The 18,532-nt window shown below is 38.2% G+C and overlaps 1 protein-coding gene across 2 annotated transcripts in view; it reads right to left on the bottom strand.

The window, feature by feature from the left end:
* C5 (complement C5) overlaps positions 1-18,532 on the bottom strand; it is a 90,674-nt gene that overhangs the window by 56,295 nt on the left and 15,847 nt on the right. For both annotated transcript variants that reach the window (XM_045840627.1, XM_045840626.1), the window contains exons 6-15: positions 17,739-17,821; positions 15,248-15,338; positions 13,362-13,476; positions 11,636-11,762; positions 9,459-9,574; positions 7,775-7,960; positions 6,213-6,416; positions 2,864-3,073; positions 2,596-2,745; positions 292-421 (exon numbers count right to left, since the gene is read on the bottom strand). In XM_045840627.1, the coding sequence (XP_045696583.1) occupies positions 292-421; positions 2,596-2,745; positions 2,864-3,073; positions 6,213-6,416; positions 7,775-7,960; positions 9,459-9,574; positions 11,636-11,762; positions 13,362-13,476; positions 15,248-15,338; positions 17,739-17,821 (1,412 nt within the window). The remainder of the gene's footprint in view (positions 1-291; positions 422-2,595; positions 2,746-2,863; positions 3,074-6,212; positions 6,417-7,774; positions 7,961-9,458; positions 9,575-11,635; positions 11,763-13,361; positions 13,477-15,247; positions 15,339-17,738; positions 17,822-18,532) is intronic.

Genomic DNA, 18,532 nt, shown 5'->3' on the forward strand with positions numbered 1-18,532 from the left:
TATATAGTTAAACATAAGGTAAAGTAAGGTAAGGTAGTGAAGGATGAGAAATAGTTGGAGAAAGTTGGGGAGAAGATCGTGGGAGGCTGTAAGTACTACACTAAAAAAAGTGTCCTTTACTTTGAAGGCTAATGAAATGTACTATACAAGGGTATTACATAGTCATATTGTTCTAAGATCAGTGTAGAGAATATTCTGGAGGACAAACAAATATGAAACCTGGGAGGCAAATGATTGATGTAAATTTCAGTATCAATTTGAAGAATAAACAAAATATGCTGAGTGTTTTACCATTTTCTGGGATGTCATCTGCATTTGCATTGGTGAGGAAGGTGAGTCCAGCCAGGCGGAATACATCTGCATTGTTGCGGCCACCACCTGCCCCACAGCCCAGGTCAGTCTTCTCTAAAGCTTGAAATACCTGTCCAAATAGACAAAATGTTGAGTCTATTCAGGTGTAGAAATCATTCCTTTAAAGAACTAAAGGTATGAGTTATTCCATAGTTATAATGAACCTGTGAAATGCACAGGCCACTCATTTACCAAATGGCCAAAGTCCAAATTTCTCAACTTTATCCTTTTAGTTTGTTCTTTTGTGTTTATACATATATACCTATTCAAAATTAAATCAAGAGCTATGTCTTAAGCTTTGGTGAGCAGGTTCTTAGAAACTGATCTTAGGTATTTTGTACTTAAAACGTATGCTTCAATTGATACAGTAGGTAGTTAAACAACCATGAGCAAAACAGGAACAATAGGCTAGGTATGGAATGTCACCAGGGCACAACACCTTGGGTGCCTAGCAATGGGAAAAATTTGGAAAACAAGTATTACAGGCTAGGACCTGATCCCAGGGTTACCGTGCCTCCCCTAGCATGTTGCTACTCATTTGGATTGGACCGTGACCTTTTTCATTACTGGTAGTGTGGTTCAGACCCCCGACCTTTATTCCTCTAGCACATCAGTAGTTATGTGGTTTAGAACCCATCAGAGGAGGAACCAGGCGATGAAGAATAGACTCATACAACACTCCCACACAAGCCGTTGCATGACCACTCCCTTAAGCAGTAAGCCCTTAGGACAATGAGGTTCTGACCTACATCAGATAATCTCAGGAATAAAGCCTCAGGTCTGTTGACCAAAGAGACAGAGTTTTGGTCAAACTAGAGATAATATCTAGGCCTCAGTTGTGTTTTAGCTCCAGGTCCAGAAAAACAGCAAAATTAGATGAAGAAAAGCAGCAAAATCAGATGAAGAAAAGCAGCAAAATCAGATGAAGCAACACAAGGGCTGACATCAGGACCACATGCAATGACTAATGACCTCCTCCCTTAGTGCTGATCAATCAGTAGAGACCATGATCCTGAAAGGATACAACTAGAAAGCTGATGAATATTCTGTTGAAATATTGAGATCCTCCCCTGAGACCTCCCCTAAAATCCTTGACTTTGAGAATTGGATAAAAACCCTTAAGACAATGGACCCAGTGCTCTCTCTGTCTCTGTCTCCCTCTCTAGCAGGCCAGCACCTTTCCCCTCCCCTTTCTTGCCTCAGGTGCTCTCTCTGGAGCATGCCTGTATGCCTGCCCTTTTCCCTTTTCTTCCCTGAGCACATTATCTTTGCTTTCTTTCCCCTAATCTCCAAGGGCTCTTCTATTGACTGTGTAACTTGTTTCCTGAGTCCATGCAGCTGGCTCACTTCTTCTACCTCTGTAACTTTCTAAATAAACTTCTTTGCATCACAGTTCTTGACTCTGAATTCTTTGTTAGTCAAACTCAAGAACCAAGGTCTAACTCCACTGTTAATACAATCAATATCATATCTTCCTCAAACAAAAGAAAAATAAATGGGTGAGTGCATAAATGAGTGGATTGCAAAACAAATTAATTTTTAAGTTGCTTAAAACAAAACAAAAAAGAGTATAACCTCTTGTCTTTGGGGAAGGAGGGCTCTAGGCTCTAAGTATGTGAGAACTCATTTGGGGTGTTTAATCTAGTTTAATTTTGACCTCAAATGTTTTTCTACCTGAATGCTTTTAACTTTAGTTTCTTAGTTCTTTCTTCCTTGTTCAAAGAAATTGAAGCCTAGAAAACAGTAGCAGAGCATGACAGAGATAAATGGGAACTTACGGAAATTGAATCATTCTCAAATTCTGTTGTGCTATAGACTTTTATGAAAGTAGAAAAACAAAAAGAAACAAACAAACAAAAAAACCCCAGAGGTCACCTATCCAGTCTTCTCTTGTGCTGCTACTATAATGCCCCCCTCCTCTGCCTGGCCTGCCCAAATCCCCAAACCCTCCTAACTGATGGCACTTTTGTTCCATGAACATAATTACTATTGCAGTCATATGTTTTTAAAGTGCTTCACTCTACACTTACTAGAATAAGGAAGGATGGACTTGTGCTTTGCGGGAGTAACATGACAATGGCTTATCTTCCTAAGAACCACTATTAGAGTATAAATTTTGATTATGGAAAAGCAGGCCCAATCTTCCTTTAACTCTTCTCTCACAACCTACCCTGGGGCCACACTTTGTGAAGTATTGCATACAGCCACCCATGCAGCAATAACCAAGACTATGCACCACTTAACTCTTTCTAGGGACTTCTTGGCTTTCCTTTGGACTCCATATATAGCACTGTCCACTGCTGTTAAAGCCACCCAGGAATCTAAGTCAGTTTCCATATTAAGAGACACACGTTCACCTGGAGAATATGTATTTTCACCTGGAGTCAGAGAAACCTGAAGGTCATTTGAAAAAGAAAAAAAAAGGTTTTTATGAGACAAATCATCATAAGTTTCTGTGTTTACAGTATCTTTTATTCAAAAGAAAATTCAATTGACATAGTTTATTGCTTACCTGGAGCCGGTTGCCACATTTCTCTTCAATATTTAACCAGACTGAATCAGACACTAGTTCTGCTGTCTGTTCTCCTGTGACAATGTAATAGACCAGGAGACGGGCGGAAGGAACCATGTTCTGTGTCACTGGGATATTTATATTTTGGTAAGAGGAATCTGGAAGTTTCTCCCTTGTGCCAAAGTGAACAATTTTGCCCTTGGATAATATCTGAAAATAAAGAATGACAGCAACAATAACTATAAAAACAAAACCTTTGCTTTAGGATTGAGCTTGGAGCTGGAGTAGAAACTATGTTAAAGAAAAAGTAAGTTAACATGTAAGAGCCTACTACGGCGTGCCAGGGACTTTTATACTGACTTTAACTCCTTTAGTTCTCATATAACCAGTAGCATAGAAGTATTATTTCCATTGTGCAAATGAAGGGGCTGAGGCTCAGGAATTAACAAAATGCCATACTGATTTTAGTTCAAAATTACATAACTAGTAAAACAGAGAATTAAAATTTCATCCCAAATCTGTTTAAAGCCATAATGGTTATTAAAATCTCCTTTGTTTTACTGACTTTAAAAAATAGGTAAGCAGAGTATATCTTATTAGGCAATTAACTTTTAAAGGCAGAGATTAGGTTCTAAATTGGAGGCATAGTTGGGTTTCTTTTTTTTTTAATTACAAATTACAGGAAGCCAAAATGTCCTCAAAGATACCTAAGTTGTCCTAGGCAGGTCTGCATCCAATAGACATCAAGTTTTGGTACACTGCCCCTAAATAGGTCCCCTAATTCTTCATCAGTTGATATAATCTTCGATCCTCATTTATTTTTTAATTTCCTTCTCAGAAAATGTTGAAAAATCCATCACCACCAGTTTGGCCTGACCACTGGAATAATTCATTCCATTTCTTTGACAGTCGTCAGGAAGCCCTTAACATTCTTCACACATTCTTCCCTAGGTTTCATCGACAGGCCTGACTGACCACCTCTGAAAATATTAGTGACATAATAAGGGATGTTATGGAGCTGTAGAATTGGAGCAGGTATGATAAGACTCTACACTTAAGAGCAAGATTTCGGCTCTCCTTTTAGGCCAGTGAAATGCACATGTTTTCAGTAGGTCTAGGTGTGTAGTTTTTGGCCATGGTATAGGGCAGAGGTGATGTGAGAATTTAATCAGGCTCTCTCTGAGGAGCAGTCAGTATTCTTTGGTGAAAGCAGATCAGACAAGAAGGCAGAGGTTCCCAGTTCAAATCAAAATCTCCTCTTCTGAGCTGAGGGACCATGACAAGTCTTTTAACCTCTCTCTCAGTCCTCATCAATGAAATGGTAATGAAAATCATGCCCAATATCAAAGGTTTTTGAAAAGCCGGTTATCAGACTTCCAGCAAGATGGAGGCATAGGTGGATGCACCGTACCTCCTCACACAACCAAGATTAGAACAACAACAATTTAGAGGTAGAATAACACCCAGAACAGACAGAGAATTTATCTGAATGGAAGTTGGACAGCCAAGAAGTTGAAGTAGACCCGTTCATCCAGACCGGTAGGAGGAGAGGAGACAAACAGCTGGGCACAGGTCGAGGCACAGCGTGGAGAACAGGGAGAATTGGGTGCATAAGGCAACCGGGAGTGCGTAAGGCATCTGGGGCAGTGCAAGATCACAGCTGGTGGACCCTGAGTATGCAAGCGGCAGCTGGCGGACCCAGTGAGGTGGCGATTGGGGACCAGGGCAGAGCACGCAACCCAGGATCCCAGAGAAGGGACTGAGGTCCCAGGAGAACAGAGCTACCACCATTGTTCCCTCCCACCCCCGCCTCCACATACAACGTCACAATCTAGCAACTGGGGTGCCCAGCCCAGGTAAACACCTAAGGCTCCGCCCCTCACTTTAACAGGAGCGACCAGACCAAAAAAAAAAAAAAAGGAGAGAGAGAGAGACATGTCTCAAATAGAAGAACAGATCAATGCCCCAGGACTCATCCTTTTGAGCGACCAAGAGATAGCCAATCTATCAGATGCACAGTTCAAAACACTGGTGATCAGGAAGCTCACAGAATTGGTTAATTTTGGGTGCAAATTAGATGAAAAAATGGAGGTTACCATAAGAGAAATGAAGGAAGATGCACGGAGAACCAATAGTGATGGAAAGAAAATTGGGACTCAAAACAATAGAGTGGACCAGAAGGAAGAAAGAAACAATCAAACAGGAAAGAATGGAGAAATAAGAATTCAAAAAAACGAGGAGAAGCTTAGGAACCTCCAGGACATCTTTAAACATTCCAACATCCGAATTATAGGGGTACCAGAAGGGGAAGAGGAAAAGCAACAGATTGAACATGTATTTGAACAAATAATAAAGGAGAACTTCCCCATTATGGCAAAGGAAATAGACTTCCAAGAAATTCAGGAAGCTCAGAGAGCCCCAAGGAAGTTGGGCCCAAGAAGAAACACACCAAGGCACATCATAATTACATTAGCCAAGGTAAAAATGAAGGAGAGAATCCTAGAAGCAGCAAGAAATAAGTGGACAGTAACCTGCAAAGGAGTTCCCATCAGACTGTCAGCTGATTTCTCAAAAGAGACCTTACAGGCAAGAAGGGGCTGGAAAGAAGTATTCCAAGTCATGGAAGGCAAGGACCTATATCCCAGATTGCTCTATTCAGCAAAGCTTTCATTTAGAATGGGAAGGGCAGATAAAGTGCTTCTCCGATAAGGTCAAGTTAAAGGAGTTCATCATCACCAAGCCCTTATTTTATGAAATGTTAAAGGGACTTATCTAAGAAAAGAAGAGAAAGAAAAAGCATGTATAGTAAAAGGACAGCAAACTCACAACTATTAACAACCACACCTAAAGCAAAACCAAAAGAAACTACGCAAACAACTAGAACAGGAACAGAACCACAGAAATGGAGATCACATGGAGGGTTAGCAACAGGGGAGTGGGAGGAGGAAAGAGGGGGAAAAGGTACTGAGAATAAGTAGCATAGATTGTAGGTTGAAAATAGACAGGGGGAAGGTAAGAATAGTGTGGGAAATGTAGAAGCTAAAGAACTTATAAGTATGATATATGGACATGACTAAAGGGGGGGATATGGGTGGGAGAGGGTATGCAGGGTGGAGGGGAGTGAAGGGGGAAAAATGGGACAACTGTAATAGCATAACCAATAAAATATATATATATATATATATATATATATAAAAGAAAAGCTGGTTATCAAATTAGATGATAAATAGTTGTTGAAATGCTTTGTTAAAAATAAAAATAAGGGGTCATCTATTGTTTCTCTATAAGTAAAGGAAAATGTTCCAGGTGGGAGAATAAATAGATATAAGTCTATCATTTTAGTACTTACCAAGTAATTATAGTGAATTATTTTGTCAATATATGGACTTTTGGGGGTAACAATAATATTCAGATGTTCTCCCACGAGCAAAGGTTTATAGGTTCCAGTCCAGTCAATATATAGGTAACTTTGGCTGAGAGATGAATATGCTATTGCTCTGTAATCTCTGCTGGCCTGATTTTCTTCTGGAAGATCTGGATCATTAGTCCTGACCTAAAAAGGAACATTTCAGAGAAGACATGTGGACTATGATGAAATGTTTTCTGTGAAATATGCCCTTTAAATTCCTTTGTCTTATAAATTTCTACATTTCATACCACCAAATGCTAAAGAAAGGAAAACCTCCACTACTCCCATGTTTATACTGCTGTGAGTTTACAAAGACTATGGACAATAATTAGGATCATGTGGGATTGTGGGCTATGTTGGGAAAGAGAAAGATACTCCCGGAACAAATACTGGCACTCTTCCGGAAAAGTAATGGCAAGTTGGGGATTCCTCTTCTTACGGGTTGGGATGGCAGAAATTCGGGGTAGTGGTGGGGAGGTCATGAGGACTAGCATGGGGGGGCAGGAGTTATGAATGGACATCACAGAGATTCTCTGGCCCAATTTCATTGTGAGGTAGTGGCACAGAAGCATGTACAAAAACATGGGGTGGGGCAGAAATGATGTAATGGCAGCAATATCCACTTTTGACAGCAAAGGAGTTAGCAGTTCATGTTCTGGAGTGTAATATGCATTGGTTTTCCTCCCAGTGCTGCCACTTATTAACTCTGGATAAGTTTTTCAAGAGAAGTCTGAAGCCTCTGTTTCCTCAGCTACAAAATGGCAAAGATAATATTCTCTAAAAAGGATGTCCAACCTCAGGCCCATGGGCTGCATGTGTCTCAGGATGGCTATGAATGCTGCCCAACACAAAATCGTCAATTTACGTAAAACACTATGAGATTTTTTTGTGTGTGATTATGTTTTGCAATGTATTTAATGTGTAGCCTATGACAATTCTTCCAGTGTGGCCAAAACCCCTGCTGGAGCTGATTAAGTAGGTATTATATGCAATCTATCTAGAGCTCTTAGCCCAACACTTAGCATTTTGTAAGTGCACAGTAGATGGCAATGAGAGTATGCACGCTGCAGTCATTAATGTGCTTTATTAAGTTATTCATTTTTTGCTTGGAATTAGAAACTTAAATATTATTTGCTGGGAGAGGTCCATGCAGTTAGGAGAAAAAAGGGGAGCTCCCACATTTAACCCTTTTATGGCCCTGAATAGAGAAAAAATTGGGGGTATTGGGAGAGAATAATCTTACCAGTGACTTCCACTGCTCTACCCATTCTGAAGCTTCTAGATTATTATGGATATAAGAGAAAATAATAAGTTCCCAAATAAAAGAGTGATAGATTAATCTTCCTCCGGTGATTTATTTATTTATTTATTTACTTACTTTTGGATGCAGAACTGTTCACTGAACTCAAGTACAAAATCTGCTGCATTTGTTCTGCACACTAGCCAAAACACACAGTCAAAAGTACACACTGTCCTAGAAAATTTAACAGAATTCAGCTCACGTTAAACTCCAGGGCTGTCACTCCAGTCGGGAGATTAACCACAAATAAAGCTACTCCATCATTGGAACCTGTTACACTTTTCTTTGGCTCCAAGTCAGCCGTCTCTTGGTTTTCATTAACTGTTTGTGCACTCAGGGTCACCGGCACCCCTCCTACTAATTCATCCAGTGAATCCTTAACTTGCACCTGTTTGTCAGAGCAGCCAAAATTCAATTAAACAGCTCAGCACTTTTTTTAAAGCATAGCAATTCTGAAATAATTTTCTCCCCTCCCCACCAACATATAAATTATTCATATTCAATTCAACAAAGAGAAGTATGTTCTCAGCTTAAAAAAAGATTTAAATTCTATCTAGTTAAATCACTTTGGAATAGATTCTCTTGTATAACAAGCTGACTCAGAACATAAATATTATCTTTTTAAATTGTGCCAAGTAGACGTGATAAGGTCTTCTGCTATCTAACTTCTATGTTTCTTCAGTTGGTTTAGGACTGAATAAAAGAAAATGAGAGAGTCACTTCTGGGAATGATTCTCTTGGATATGAGAAACAATAAATGCATCCTTTTTTTCTCTTAACCTCTATCTCTCACTGCCATACATATAATCATATATCATTTCCACAAAGATATATTTTATATTATTTTTATATGTGACATTAAAAGCCAATGACCTACAGTAAGTAGTAAGACATTTTAATTATACTAAAGTTGACTTTTTCCCTGGCTGGCGTAGCTCAGTGGATTGAGTGCAGGCTGCGAACCAAAGCGTTGCAGGTTCGATTCCCAGTCAGGGCACATGCCTGGGTTGCAGGCCACGGCCCCTAGCAACCGCACATTGATGTTTCTCTCTCTCTCTCTCTTCCTCCCTCCCATCCCTCTCTAAAAATAAATAAATAAAATCTTGAAAAAAAAGTTGACTTTTAAAAGCAGCACATTTTCAAAGAATAAAATACTATGCTGCACTGTCTTTCAAAACCAAGGATGGGGACAAAAATTTTTACTTTAAAAATATGTTATATATAATAAAATATATACTAAATATAATAAAATATAATTTAAAAGTCAAATGAATATTTTAATTCCATACTATTGCTTTTTAAAAAAGGAAAAGTGCAGGAAGGAGAGAAAACATGAAATAGGAAGGAGGAAGCAAGAAAGACAGCAGAGAGAGGAACAGGACAAGTCGGGAAAGGATGGAGAACAACACAGACAGATGAGATCAGTCAGAGTCACGCCCAAGGAAAACGCAGAGTGAAAAGCACAGAGCTGCAAACTCAGAGACACAGAATGTAAAAAATGGCGAGAGATAGGGGTTTCTTTCCAAGCAATAATATCTCCATCTTCAGGCTTTTTAGGAACGTGCCACCAAATAGTTTTAAATGTTAGCATTTTTTGAACTATAGACTTATGGGGTTTTACTTACCTATAATTTAATGCAATGCTTCTTTAGGAAATGCCTAACACAGGCTATCTTATTAAATACCGGTAGCTGCCCTAAGACTGAAGCTGACCTGCCATTTCCCACCCCTGTCCATATCCACAGGGGGGGCAGCTCTTACAGGATGAGTTCCCTCCATGACTTGTCTCTCTAGCATTCTTCCCCCATTTGCCATCCCCCATGTTTTCCGTAAAGGGAAAAAGACAATTATATTCAGTGGTTTCCCCACCACCCACCTTCATCTACCTTAATAGAATATGGAATTCCAGGCTTCAAGAAAAGAGGAGTAGCAACCAAATTCAGTTTGTAGGGAGAGAGGACATATCTGACGCCAGAAAATTCTGCCTCTTCAAAAAATCCACCTAAAGAAATGACAAGGATCATGTTGACCTGTTGAAGTAGGATTTGTATGGGGATCTGTTTCATCCTGATGTGTCTCCACAGACTTATTCCTCCACTCACTCTATTTCTGCGCTCATTCATTTACCAGTCATAAGCAGGACATAGGTCTTGGTTCAGGGGGCCAGTGCAGAGAAGAGTTTAAATCTCAGGAGTGTCCAAAGCCTCATGTACAAGGCTTATATGTAGACATGCCCCAGGTAGAATCAGAGCTATAGGACTGGACTGAAAAAAAATGTGAAGAAGAGACACCATGTTTCGTCAGTGGTCAGAGCTGAAGGTGAGTATGTATAAAGGATTAAGGAGAGAATGAAAGGGTAGGACAGAGACTGAGCCTTACAAGGGGTTGAGCATTCAAGTGTGGAAATATGGAGAGAAATGTAGAGGAAGTCAGAAAAGAGCCCTTGAGGCAGAGACTGCCCTGAGGGTCCACTGGCAGGAGCCCAGTGGTATTACGCTCCAGCTAAAACTTAAGCTAAACTATTAAGAATAACATACAAGGTTCTAGCATCCCCAAACTCCTTCCCAATATTACATCCTTATTATCCCCTATACTTCAGCTAACTGGATAATCTGTTATTCTCCAAGGTCAAGATTCACTTTCCACCCTTGCTTGGTATGTCCCTCTATGGAGGGTGCCCCACTTCACTCCATCAACTAGCCCTGCCTCAAAACCCTGCTTATCCTGGAGGATGATCATCTTTAGGACACTGTTCTTGGTTGCTCGACCATCATCTAGGAGCTCACCTTCCTCTCAAGGTCAATAACACTATTTTGCTTAAAGCACACATGGAATTCCTCCTTGGTGCAGAATTCTTTGTTTACCTGTGTTACGGCTGACACTAGTATGTAAGCCACTTGCACGCTGGATTATACATCATTCACATTTGGAGGCCTACACATTTGGCAACACACTTTGACTACTTCGTAAGTAGTTATTAAACTGAATTGATTTAAAATAAATTCAGGAAAAATAAAAGTAAGAAAGAAACATTATTGAAATAATGTCAAAAACAACAGCTAGCCAAGGCAAGGAGTGTGAAGTCATCATCATTCTCCAACATCTACTGAGCATCTGATATATATGAGGTGCTCAATATCTGAATAATTACCTGTATTCTTCACTCTGCTATCCTAGAAGGACAAATTTAAAGAAGTGGCAGAGTCCTTAGGGATCATCTGGTTTAACTTTAATTTTACAGAAAAAGAATAGACTCGGTGTGGTTAAATTATTTGTTCAAGGTTAGTGGGGGGTTCAATATAAACCTAAAAATACAAAGAATATTAGTAATCAAGATATACTAGAAGTAAGACCATATGACTGAGCTTGGAATAATAATAACTATTAAAAACCACTCGAGTGGAATTGAAAGCACTACATACGATATTAAGGATGGTAAGAAAGCAGTAGCTGGACCCAAGAAGGAGAAGGAAGAAGATGAGGAGGAGGAAGACAGCCAATATGTAACAGGTACTGTTTTAAGGGCTTTGGATATATTGACACTTTGATCCTCACCACAACCCTATGAAGTGTATACTGTTATTATACCCATTTTAGAAACATTACTGCCTCCAATTTTAGATAGAATTCCTGAACATTACAGTTGGAAAAGGCTTCAGAAGGCATTTGGTTCAACTTCGTCCCTGCACATATAAGGAGACTAAAACAATAATAATAATAACTTTCATTTGCATAGTACTTTATCAAACATTTTTACATACATAATTTTATTTTTATTTTGTTTCTCACCAGGTGAGAACACCGGGGTGCCAGAGGTTCAAGCCAGATCACCTGCAGAGCCACGCAGAATATCAGCTGGGCAGGTGTTATCCTGAAGCTGGGGCAATGGGAACCCTGTGACTAGAGAGTGGCAGAACTGTATTCTAATCCTGGCTTTTAATGATATAAAAAGTAAAATTTGACTATAAAAAATAAAATACAAAAGAACTATAGAAATTATTTATACTTTTAATATACTCTAAATATTTGCCAAGACAAAGTAAAAAAAGAAAGAGAAACTTACCTGTAGACTCCATGACTGTTACACCAATATAAAGGTACTTGTTGTTTAACTCTTCCAGACTGCCATAGGACAATTCTTTAACTGCTCTTTCAGAGTTGAACGTGACTTTAGCAATTCCATTTATCAACTTTTTAAAAGGGAAAAAAATGAAAGTGTTATTTTAGAGAAAAACTTATAAGGGAAAATTAACAAAATATGCTTTTACTAGCCTTTCAAGTGACGGCCAATGCCAGAAGAATGGCTTATCATCACAAGTAAAGTAAATGACGGGGTCCACAATTAAGCCCAGAACGTTATTTTCTAATCTAGTTTATACAATTACAGACATGGAAAGTCTTAAACATCATTTGATTCAACACGTCTTTTTTGTATTAACTGACGAAAATATCTTCTTCCAATCCCTAAGTCATGATCCATCTTCCCAAGTCTCTCAGCTTCCTTTCGCTTACTTTGTTGGGTTTTATATTTAATCTGTGCTTTGCGGCTTACATATTAAAACACTAATTTAAAAACATACAATGGGTAAAGGGAAACAGGGTTAAGCCATAACATTTAATTATTAAATATAATAGTAAAATAGATTTTGCCTTATTTCTTCTTCTAAAATTAAATAACTTGAAAACGGGATTTTTATATTATTTAGCTTTAAATCTCAGTGTCTAGCATGGAATCTTGCATTAAAAAGAGGCATCTAATTTATATCCTGAACAAATAAAACTCTTTTTAAAAAACAAAGGCTAAATAATTGACGACACAAACTACAGGAATATGCCACAGGGGGCAGAATGACATGAGCCCTTATTGTCTGCGGTATGTGGCAAAAAACAGCAAACAAGGGAAAGGGGGACCAGGGCTCTAATCTGGCCCCCACTCCCACTAGCCCTTAACCATGGACAAGGAACTTCCCAGTGGATTCATTCACTCACAAATATATATACAGCAGTGACTACTACTTGACAGGAACCATGCTGGCTGAGTACATAATGGGAACAATTCAGACCCACAAAGAGTTTAGTGTAAAAAATGACAGAGAAGTAAATAAAGCAATACAATAAAGAAGGGTTTCTCAATCTCAGCACTATTGACTTTTTGGAAGGATAACTCTTTGTTGTTAAGGATAACTATAAGAGTTTAGCAGCATCTCTGGCCTCTGCCCACTAACTGCCAGTAGCATCCTCTTCCCCAGTTATGACAACCACAGATGTCGGTGGACACTGATTGCCAAATGTCCCCTTAACAGTAAAAGTAGTACCTGGTTGAGAACCACTAGAACAAACTGTCAAATGTCCTCTACTAAGAGAGGCTCAAGGACTAAGGGAGTACCTGGCGGAGGCAGTTCATCTAGTTGAGAGGAATGAGGGAGACTTCCCAGAGAAAAAGTGTCAAGGTTGAAACTTAAAGATCAAGGAGGAATTAGCCAGGCAAAGAAAAGGCAGGAAGGGACAAAGGACAAGAGCATTCCCAAGCAGAAGCAGCACTGCAAAGACCTGGAAGCAAGAGAGACAGTGTAAGGCAGAGAAAAGGGGGAAATGGCATGAGATAGGCTGGCTGGGGGGGCTAATGTCACAGAAAGTGGATAATGAGAAGCCAATGAGATTTTTCAGCTTCCATTTCCCATCGCTATATAAAATGAGGGACTAGACTAGATAATTTTGAAGTAATTTTCCATATCTAGCATTCATGACGTATCTTCAAGTATGGATGAGTAAACGTCTGAACATCTTACCTTTTGGCTCTGCATTGCATTTTGCATCATGTTTTTATCATCATCATGTAAGTCCTCTTTTATTCCGAAAGAGATAAAAGCGTCAGCCTCACTGACAACTTTGTTGTAAAAATATCTGTCCAACAATAATACCATAAGATTGTTTTGATAACAAGGTTACAAAAATGAAATTCAGATAAACTAACATTCTGAAATAACATAGAGCACTTGATACACTTCAAATTGTCTTCCGTCTACTATCTCATCCTCATAAAGCTATAATAACAAAGCCAAAGTGCAGATTTTATTACTATGTGCTTGATGAGAAACTGATCTTGTGGAAATCAAAAGACTCAGGTCTGGAGCTCTTTCCTACAGAACATATTACTTCCTTGATGATTTTGATATCAGTGGGGAGCTGTTTCCTCTTCCCTTTTACATCTTTAAAAGCAGCATATCCAATTTTACTGTTATATGAGATAAATTTTATTTTAATCCTAACTGCACATTACTTTTTTAGTTTAGAATTAAAGTATGAATAAAGGAAACTTTCTGCACAGCAAATAATACTACAGCATGAACTAACTTTCCTTATTCATAGCTTGAACAAATAGTGTCTCCATTAGAAGAAATTAATTTCTATAATGCCACATCAGGTGAGCCTTTTATGTGGTTTAGACTAAGTAACAAACACCCTATTTTAGCAATAAATGCTAGTAAGAGAGGCAGGGTAGCTTCTGAGGGCATGGACTCTGGAACCACAAACTGTGTGACTTACTAGCTGTACAATCTTGGGCAAATTACTAAACATTTATCTACTTTTTTTTTTTGTCTGCTTGTAAAACAGGGATAGTAATAGTATCTACCTCATACAGTTTTCATAAAGATTAAATGAGCCAATATATACAGAATGCTTCAAAAGTGCCTTGCACATAGAGTTATATAAATTGGTTATTATTAATAACTATGTGATATTGTCATTTTTAAATGACCTAAACTTTTGTGGTAGAGTGCTTGTAAAACTAACCCAAATTTTCCACTTTCCCACATATCCACCATCTTTGCAGCTCCTTATGTACAAAAGGTGTGAAGGAAATCTGTTTCCACAGGGCTGGTATCATAAGTTGCTTTGGACAAAAGAATGTGGTGGACGTGATGGAGTGCCAGCCTCAAGTAGGCCTCTAGGGGACTTTTATGTTTCTGTATTCCCTCTCTGATTTTTTTTTTTTCTGCTACAGGCTAGCCTTCTGGATGATGAGAGATATGCATGGTCCAATCATCCTTGTAGCTTCAGTCAACTGCCAGCCAACTACCACCTATATGAATTAGACCTCCTGAGACCAGCCAGCCTCCAGCTGACCTGCCAAATGATTGCAGGCACATTGGCAAGTCCAGCTAAGAAGAACCTAGTCCAGATCAGCAGAAATACCCAGTTAACTCATAAGTGGTTGTGATTTTAAGGCATTAAGTCTTGAAGCATTCTTATGTATCACTACTTGGTTGATTAAGCCATTAAAAAATGTCAAGGAGAGAAGGCTTCATATCTCATTCCTAATATCTTGAGTTATGCTGGTTCCTAAACCAACACCATGATCGTTTAAAAAATTTTTTTTTGCAGGTAAATACCAACAAAGCTAAAATCAGAACCAGTCCACATCAGAATGGGCAAATAAACTATAGGCATGATGTCTCTTCAATTGGTCAATCCCAAAGTCATGGTAGACATTGCCAATAAATTACAGATTTCAGCAACACACTATGTACCTTAAACTTTCACAATGTTCCATGTCAATTACATGGCAAGAGAACTGGGGAAGAAATCACAGATTTCACTTTGGGCAACTCTCACCAACAAGAGCTGGCACTCAATTTAGCTGGACAATATGAAAAATAAACAACTTTCTTACCTTGCTTTTATAGTAATTTCAAAATTATTGAACTTCTTATGGCCAATGAAACTACTTTCTGGTTCTATTGAGACAGAAAAATGTGGCAACACTGAAAATAAAAAGAAAAAGGCAATGTCACCACTTAAGAGCAGCCTTCTTTCTGGTACAGTTGATGGAACATCAACACAACATTCAGCTGTCATCATTATCATTATCATCAACAACAATGACATCACTGGGAAGCCTCCCATTCCACCAATTAGAGATCAGCCCAGCTCTATGTACCCAAAGCACTTTGTTTATACTCGGATTACAGCATTTGTTTTAAGCAATTGTTTATTTCTCTGACTAGAGTATGGGCTCCTGGAAAATAGACTGTTCTCTATTTTCATATATCTCCCCCTCTCACCCTTCTCATAAGTCTTTTTCTATCTCCCCATAGATTTTGCATTGTTGTGTTTTTATTTTCACTTGTATCAAAAGTCTTAAACACAGTAAATGTTTAATAATGTTTATTAAATTGAAAATAAAAAATTCTTGCTTATTTAATGTTTCCCTTTTTTGTCCAATAGATAAAATTGACCCAATTTCTAAATTCCAGCACAAAACTCTAACTTTAGTCAAGAAGAGAGAGGTTATAATTAACTATAAGAAATAACATCCATGCAAAATTAAAAATTAGAGCAGAAAGCAGTTGTTTTCTTTCTATTTTTTGGTATTTTGATTGCCCAAGAGAAAACAGTATCTCCTGTTGAAACATCACTGTCTTCTCTTTATACAAACTCAGACTGTGTACCAGGGCTTATGGATTCTAATTCTATTAACCTGCACAACAGTTGATAGAAAACTGGGTAATGAAGTGAACCTGATACTGTGGACAAACAATGCCTGGCACACAAGTTTCAGTGAGATAGCCGGCTTCAGATACGGCTCATGTGTTTTCTAGATGGTGAAGGCTAGAAGAAAAAGAACAATGCAATTTGTTGCCCTATATTCCTATGTTATCAAAGATCCAGGCAGGTATGGTCTCTCCAGGATATAAAGTGCAAAGAAATATCTTGCCCTTTCATCTAATACCCACTTGCCATGTAGTAGGAACATTCCTGTCAACAGCGACATACCAGTGAACAAGAGAGACACAAACTCTGTCCTTAATGCACCCACAAACAGGAAAGACAGGCATAAGCATACACACACACACACACACACAGATAAATACCCAACCCACAGGTATGAAAACTGGTATGAAGAAGTACAGAGAATCCTACTCAGAAAAGACAATGCAGGGAAAGATTCTATGAATAAATGAATTTTCAGTTGAGACTAGAAAGATGAGTAGGAATTGCCAAGGCAAGGAGGGAGGGGGAAGTGTTGTAGGCAGATGGGACATCATGCACAAAGTCACCAGTGCAGGAGGGAAGCGAGGGCAAGAGTGGTATATAATGAAGCTGAAGAGGGGGAAGGCCAGCTCAAAATAATGATCCTGACTTTCATGATAAATGAAATGAGCAGCTACTGGAGACCTTCTGATAGTGAAATATGATGAGATTTGCATATCAAGATTATTTTGGCTAATGACAAGTGAGAAGAGTTGGAAAGCAGAGATAGCAATTAAGAGGCTTTTGCAATAATCCAGGAGAGAGCCTGGTGATGAATCAATGAGGGTGGCCACAGGCAATAAGAGGTGGATGAATTCTAGATACATGCAGGAAGTGGCAAAAACACTTGGAGGGAGAGAGGTTGGTTGTAATTACACATATTGAAGACCTACAATCTTCAAAGTTGAGTTTAATTGTAACAAATTTGTTGTCACTGTTTTGTTTGTTAATTGTTCAAATTTGTCTATTTTCCATATTAACAGTCTCCTGGGGATTAAAAAATGAGTTCAAGCAAAGAAAGTTAAATTTGATATCAGAGCACACAAATTATCTAATAAACAACTATTAAAATGGAAAGATTAAGCTATTTATATGTTAATTATTAGTCCATTAATATGATTGATTTCAAAATGAGAATATCTTTAATTTCCAAATAAATATATTAGGGATTTGTGAACCAGAAGGAAAATAGCACTGGACTAGAGGTAAGGAAATCCAATTGTTGTCCCTGTTCTGTCCCTAATGGACTGTAACGACTTTCATAAACCATCAATTAGTCTTTCTGTGTTCTACTCACCTCATCTCTAATTAAGTTTCTCCTAAAATCACAACTCTGGAAAAAGACCTTAACTACTCATGCTCCTCCAGGGGCTAGGTCTCCTCAGGTTCTATGATGAGGAACACAGGTCCAGGGAGGTCGGTGTGCTTATTCAAGGTTAACAAGACCATGCTGCACTAAAGCCTAGCCATTGGGACAAGCATGTCCCTCCAACCCATCCACCAGCATGTTTAACCATACCAGTAGGCTATTTCATCTTCAGGGAGTGATTCTGCATTAAGCTCATTAATGAAAATAATTATTGCAAAAACACTAACTCATTATAGGTAAAGCTTTCATTGTCAGAAATTACCATATTCTTTAACTTCAAAATATGCAGTCCCAGTTGTTGAAAAGTCCTCTTTATATTTAGCTTGAATTTTCCACACACCATACCTGTGAAAGCAAAATATTTAAAATTACAGAAATCATCAAATAGTTTTAATTTATCTAGTGGGAAACTAATCAATTCCTGTTTTAAGGAGGGAGAAGTAAGTAAAGATGTATATAGCCTAAGTAACTATATTTTATTTGCAATAAACTGAAAACATTGAGTGTTTTCAGGATAGAAATAGAAACTATTTAGTAATTAGTTTTTCAAACATTTTTTCAGGTATTTTATCTTAATATTATCAATAGATTTGAATTAAAGAGCTTATGATACTTCAGAATTTATTTGATGTTGGAGCTTAATTATACTAACACAATATTAAAATCTATACTATAGTAGAAAATTCATAATATTGTCTCTTGAGACATATAATGCAGGTCAAGTCCATCCAGATGACAAAATTCACACCTGTGTAAAAGAAACTGGAGCTGGAGACAAAGTATGGTTTGTTTAAAGAGAAAAATGACCTGAGTGCAATCACAAACTTTCAGTCAAAAATATTTACTAAGCACTGGATTAAAGAGCAGAGATAAAAAATAAGTAAGATAAATGACTCCCTGTCTTCATGGACCTAACAGACCACAGGAGTTCAAATTTTTTACTTTTCCATCTACTAGCAGACTGGACTTGGGGAAGTTGCTTAACTTCATTTGTGAAATGAGAAAGATAACATCTACTTTTGCACATTGTTTACACAATTAATAAATTCAATATTG

This window comes from Phyllostomus hastatus, unplaced genomic scaffold (genome assembly GCF_019186645.2).
Source record: "Phyllostomus hastatus isolate PE091 unplaced genomic scaffold, TTU_PhHast_1.1 phas_contig_34, whole genome shotgun sequence".
Classification (NCBI taxonomy): Eukaryota; Metazoa; Chordata; class Mammalia; order Chiroptera; family Phyllostomidae; genus Phyllostomus; species Phyllostomus hastatus.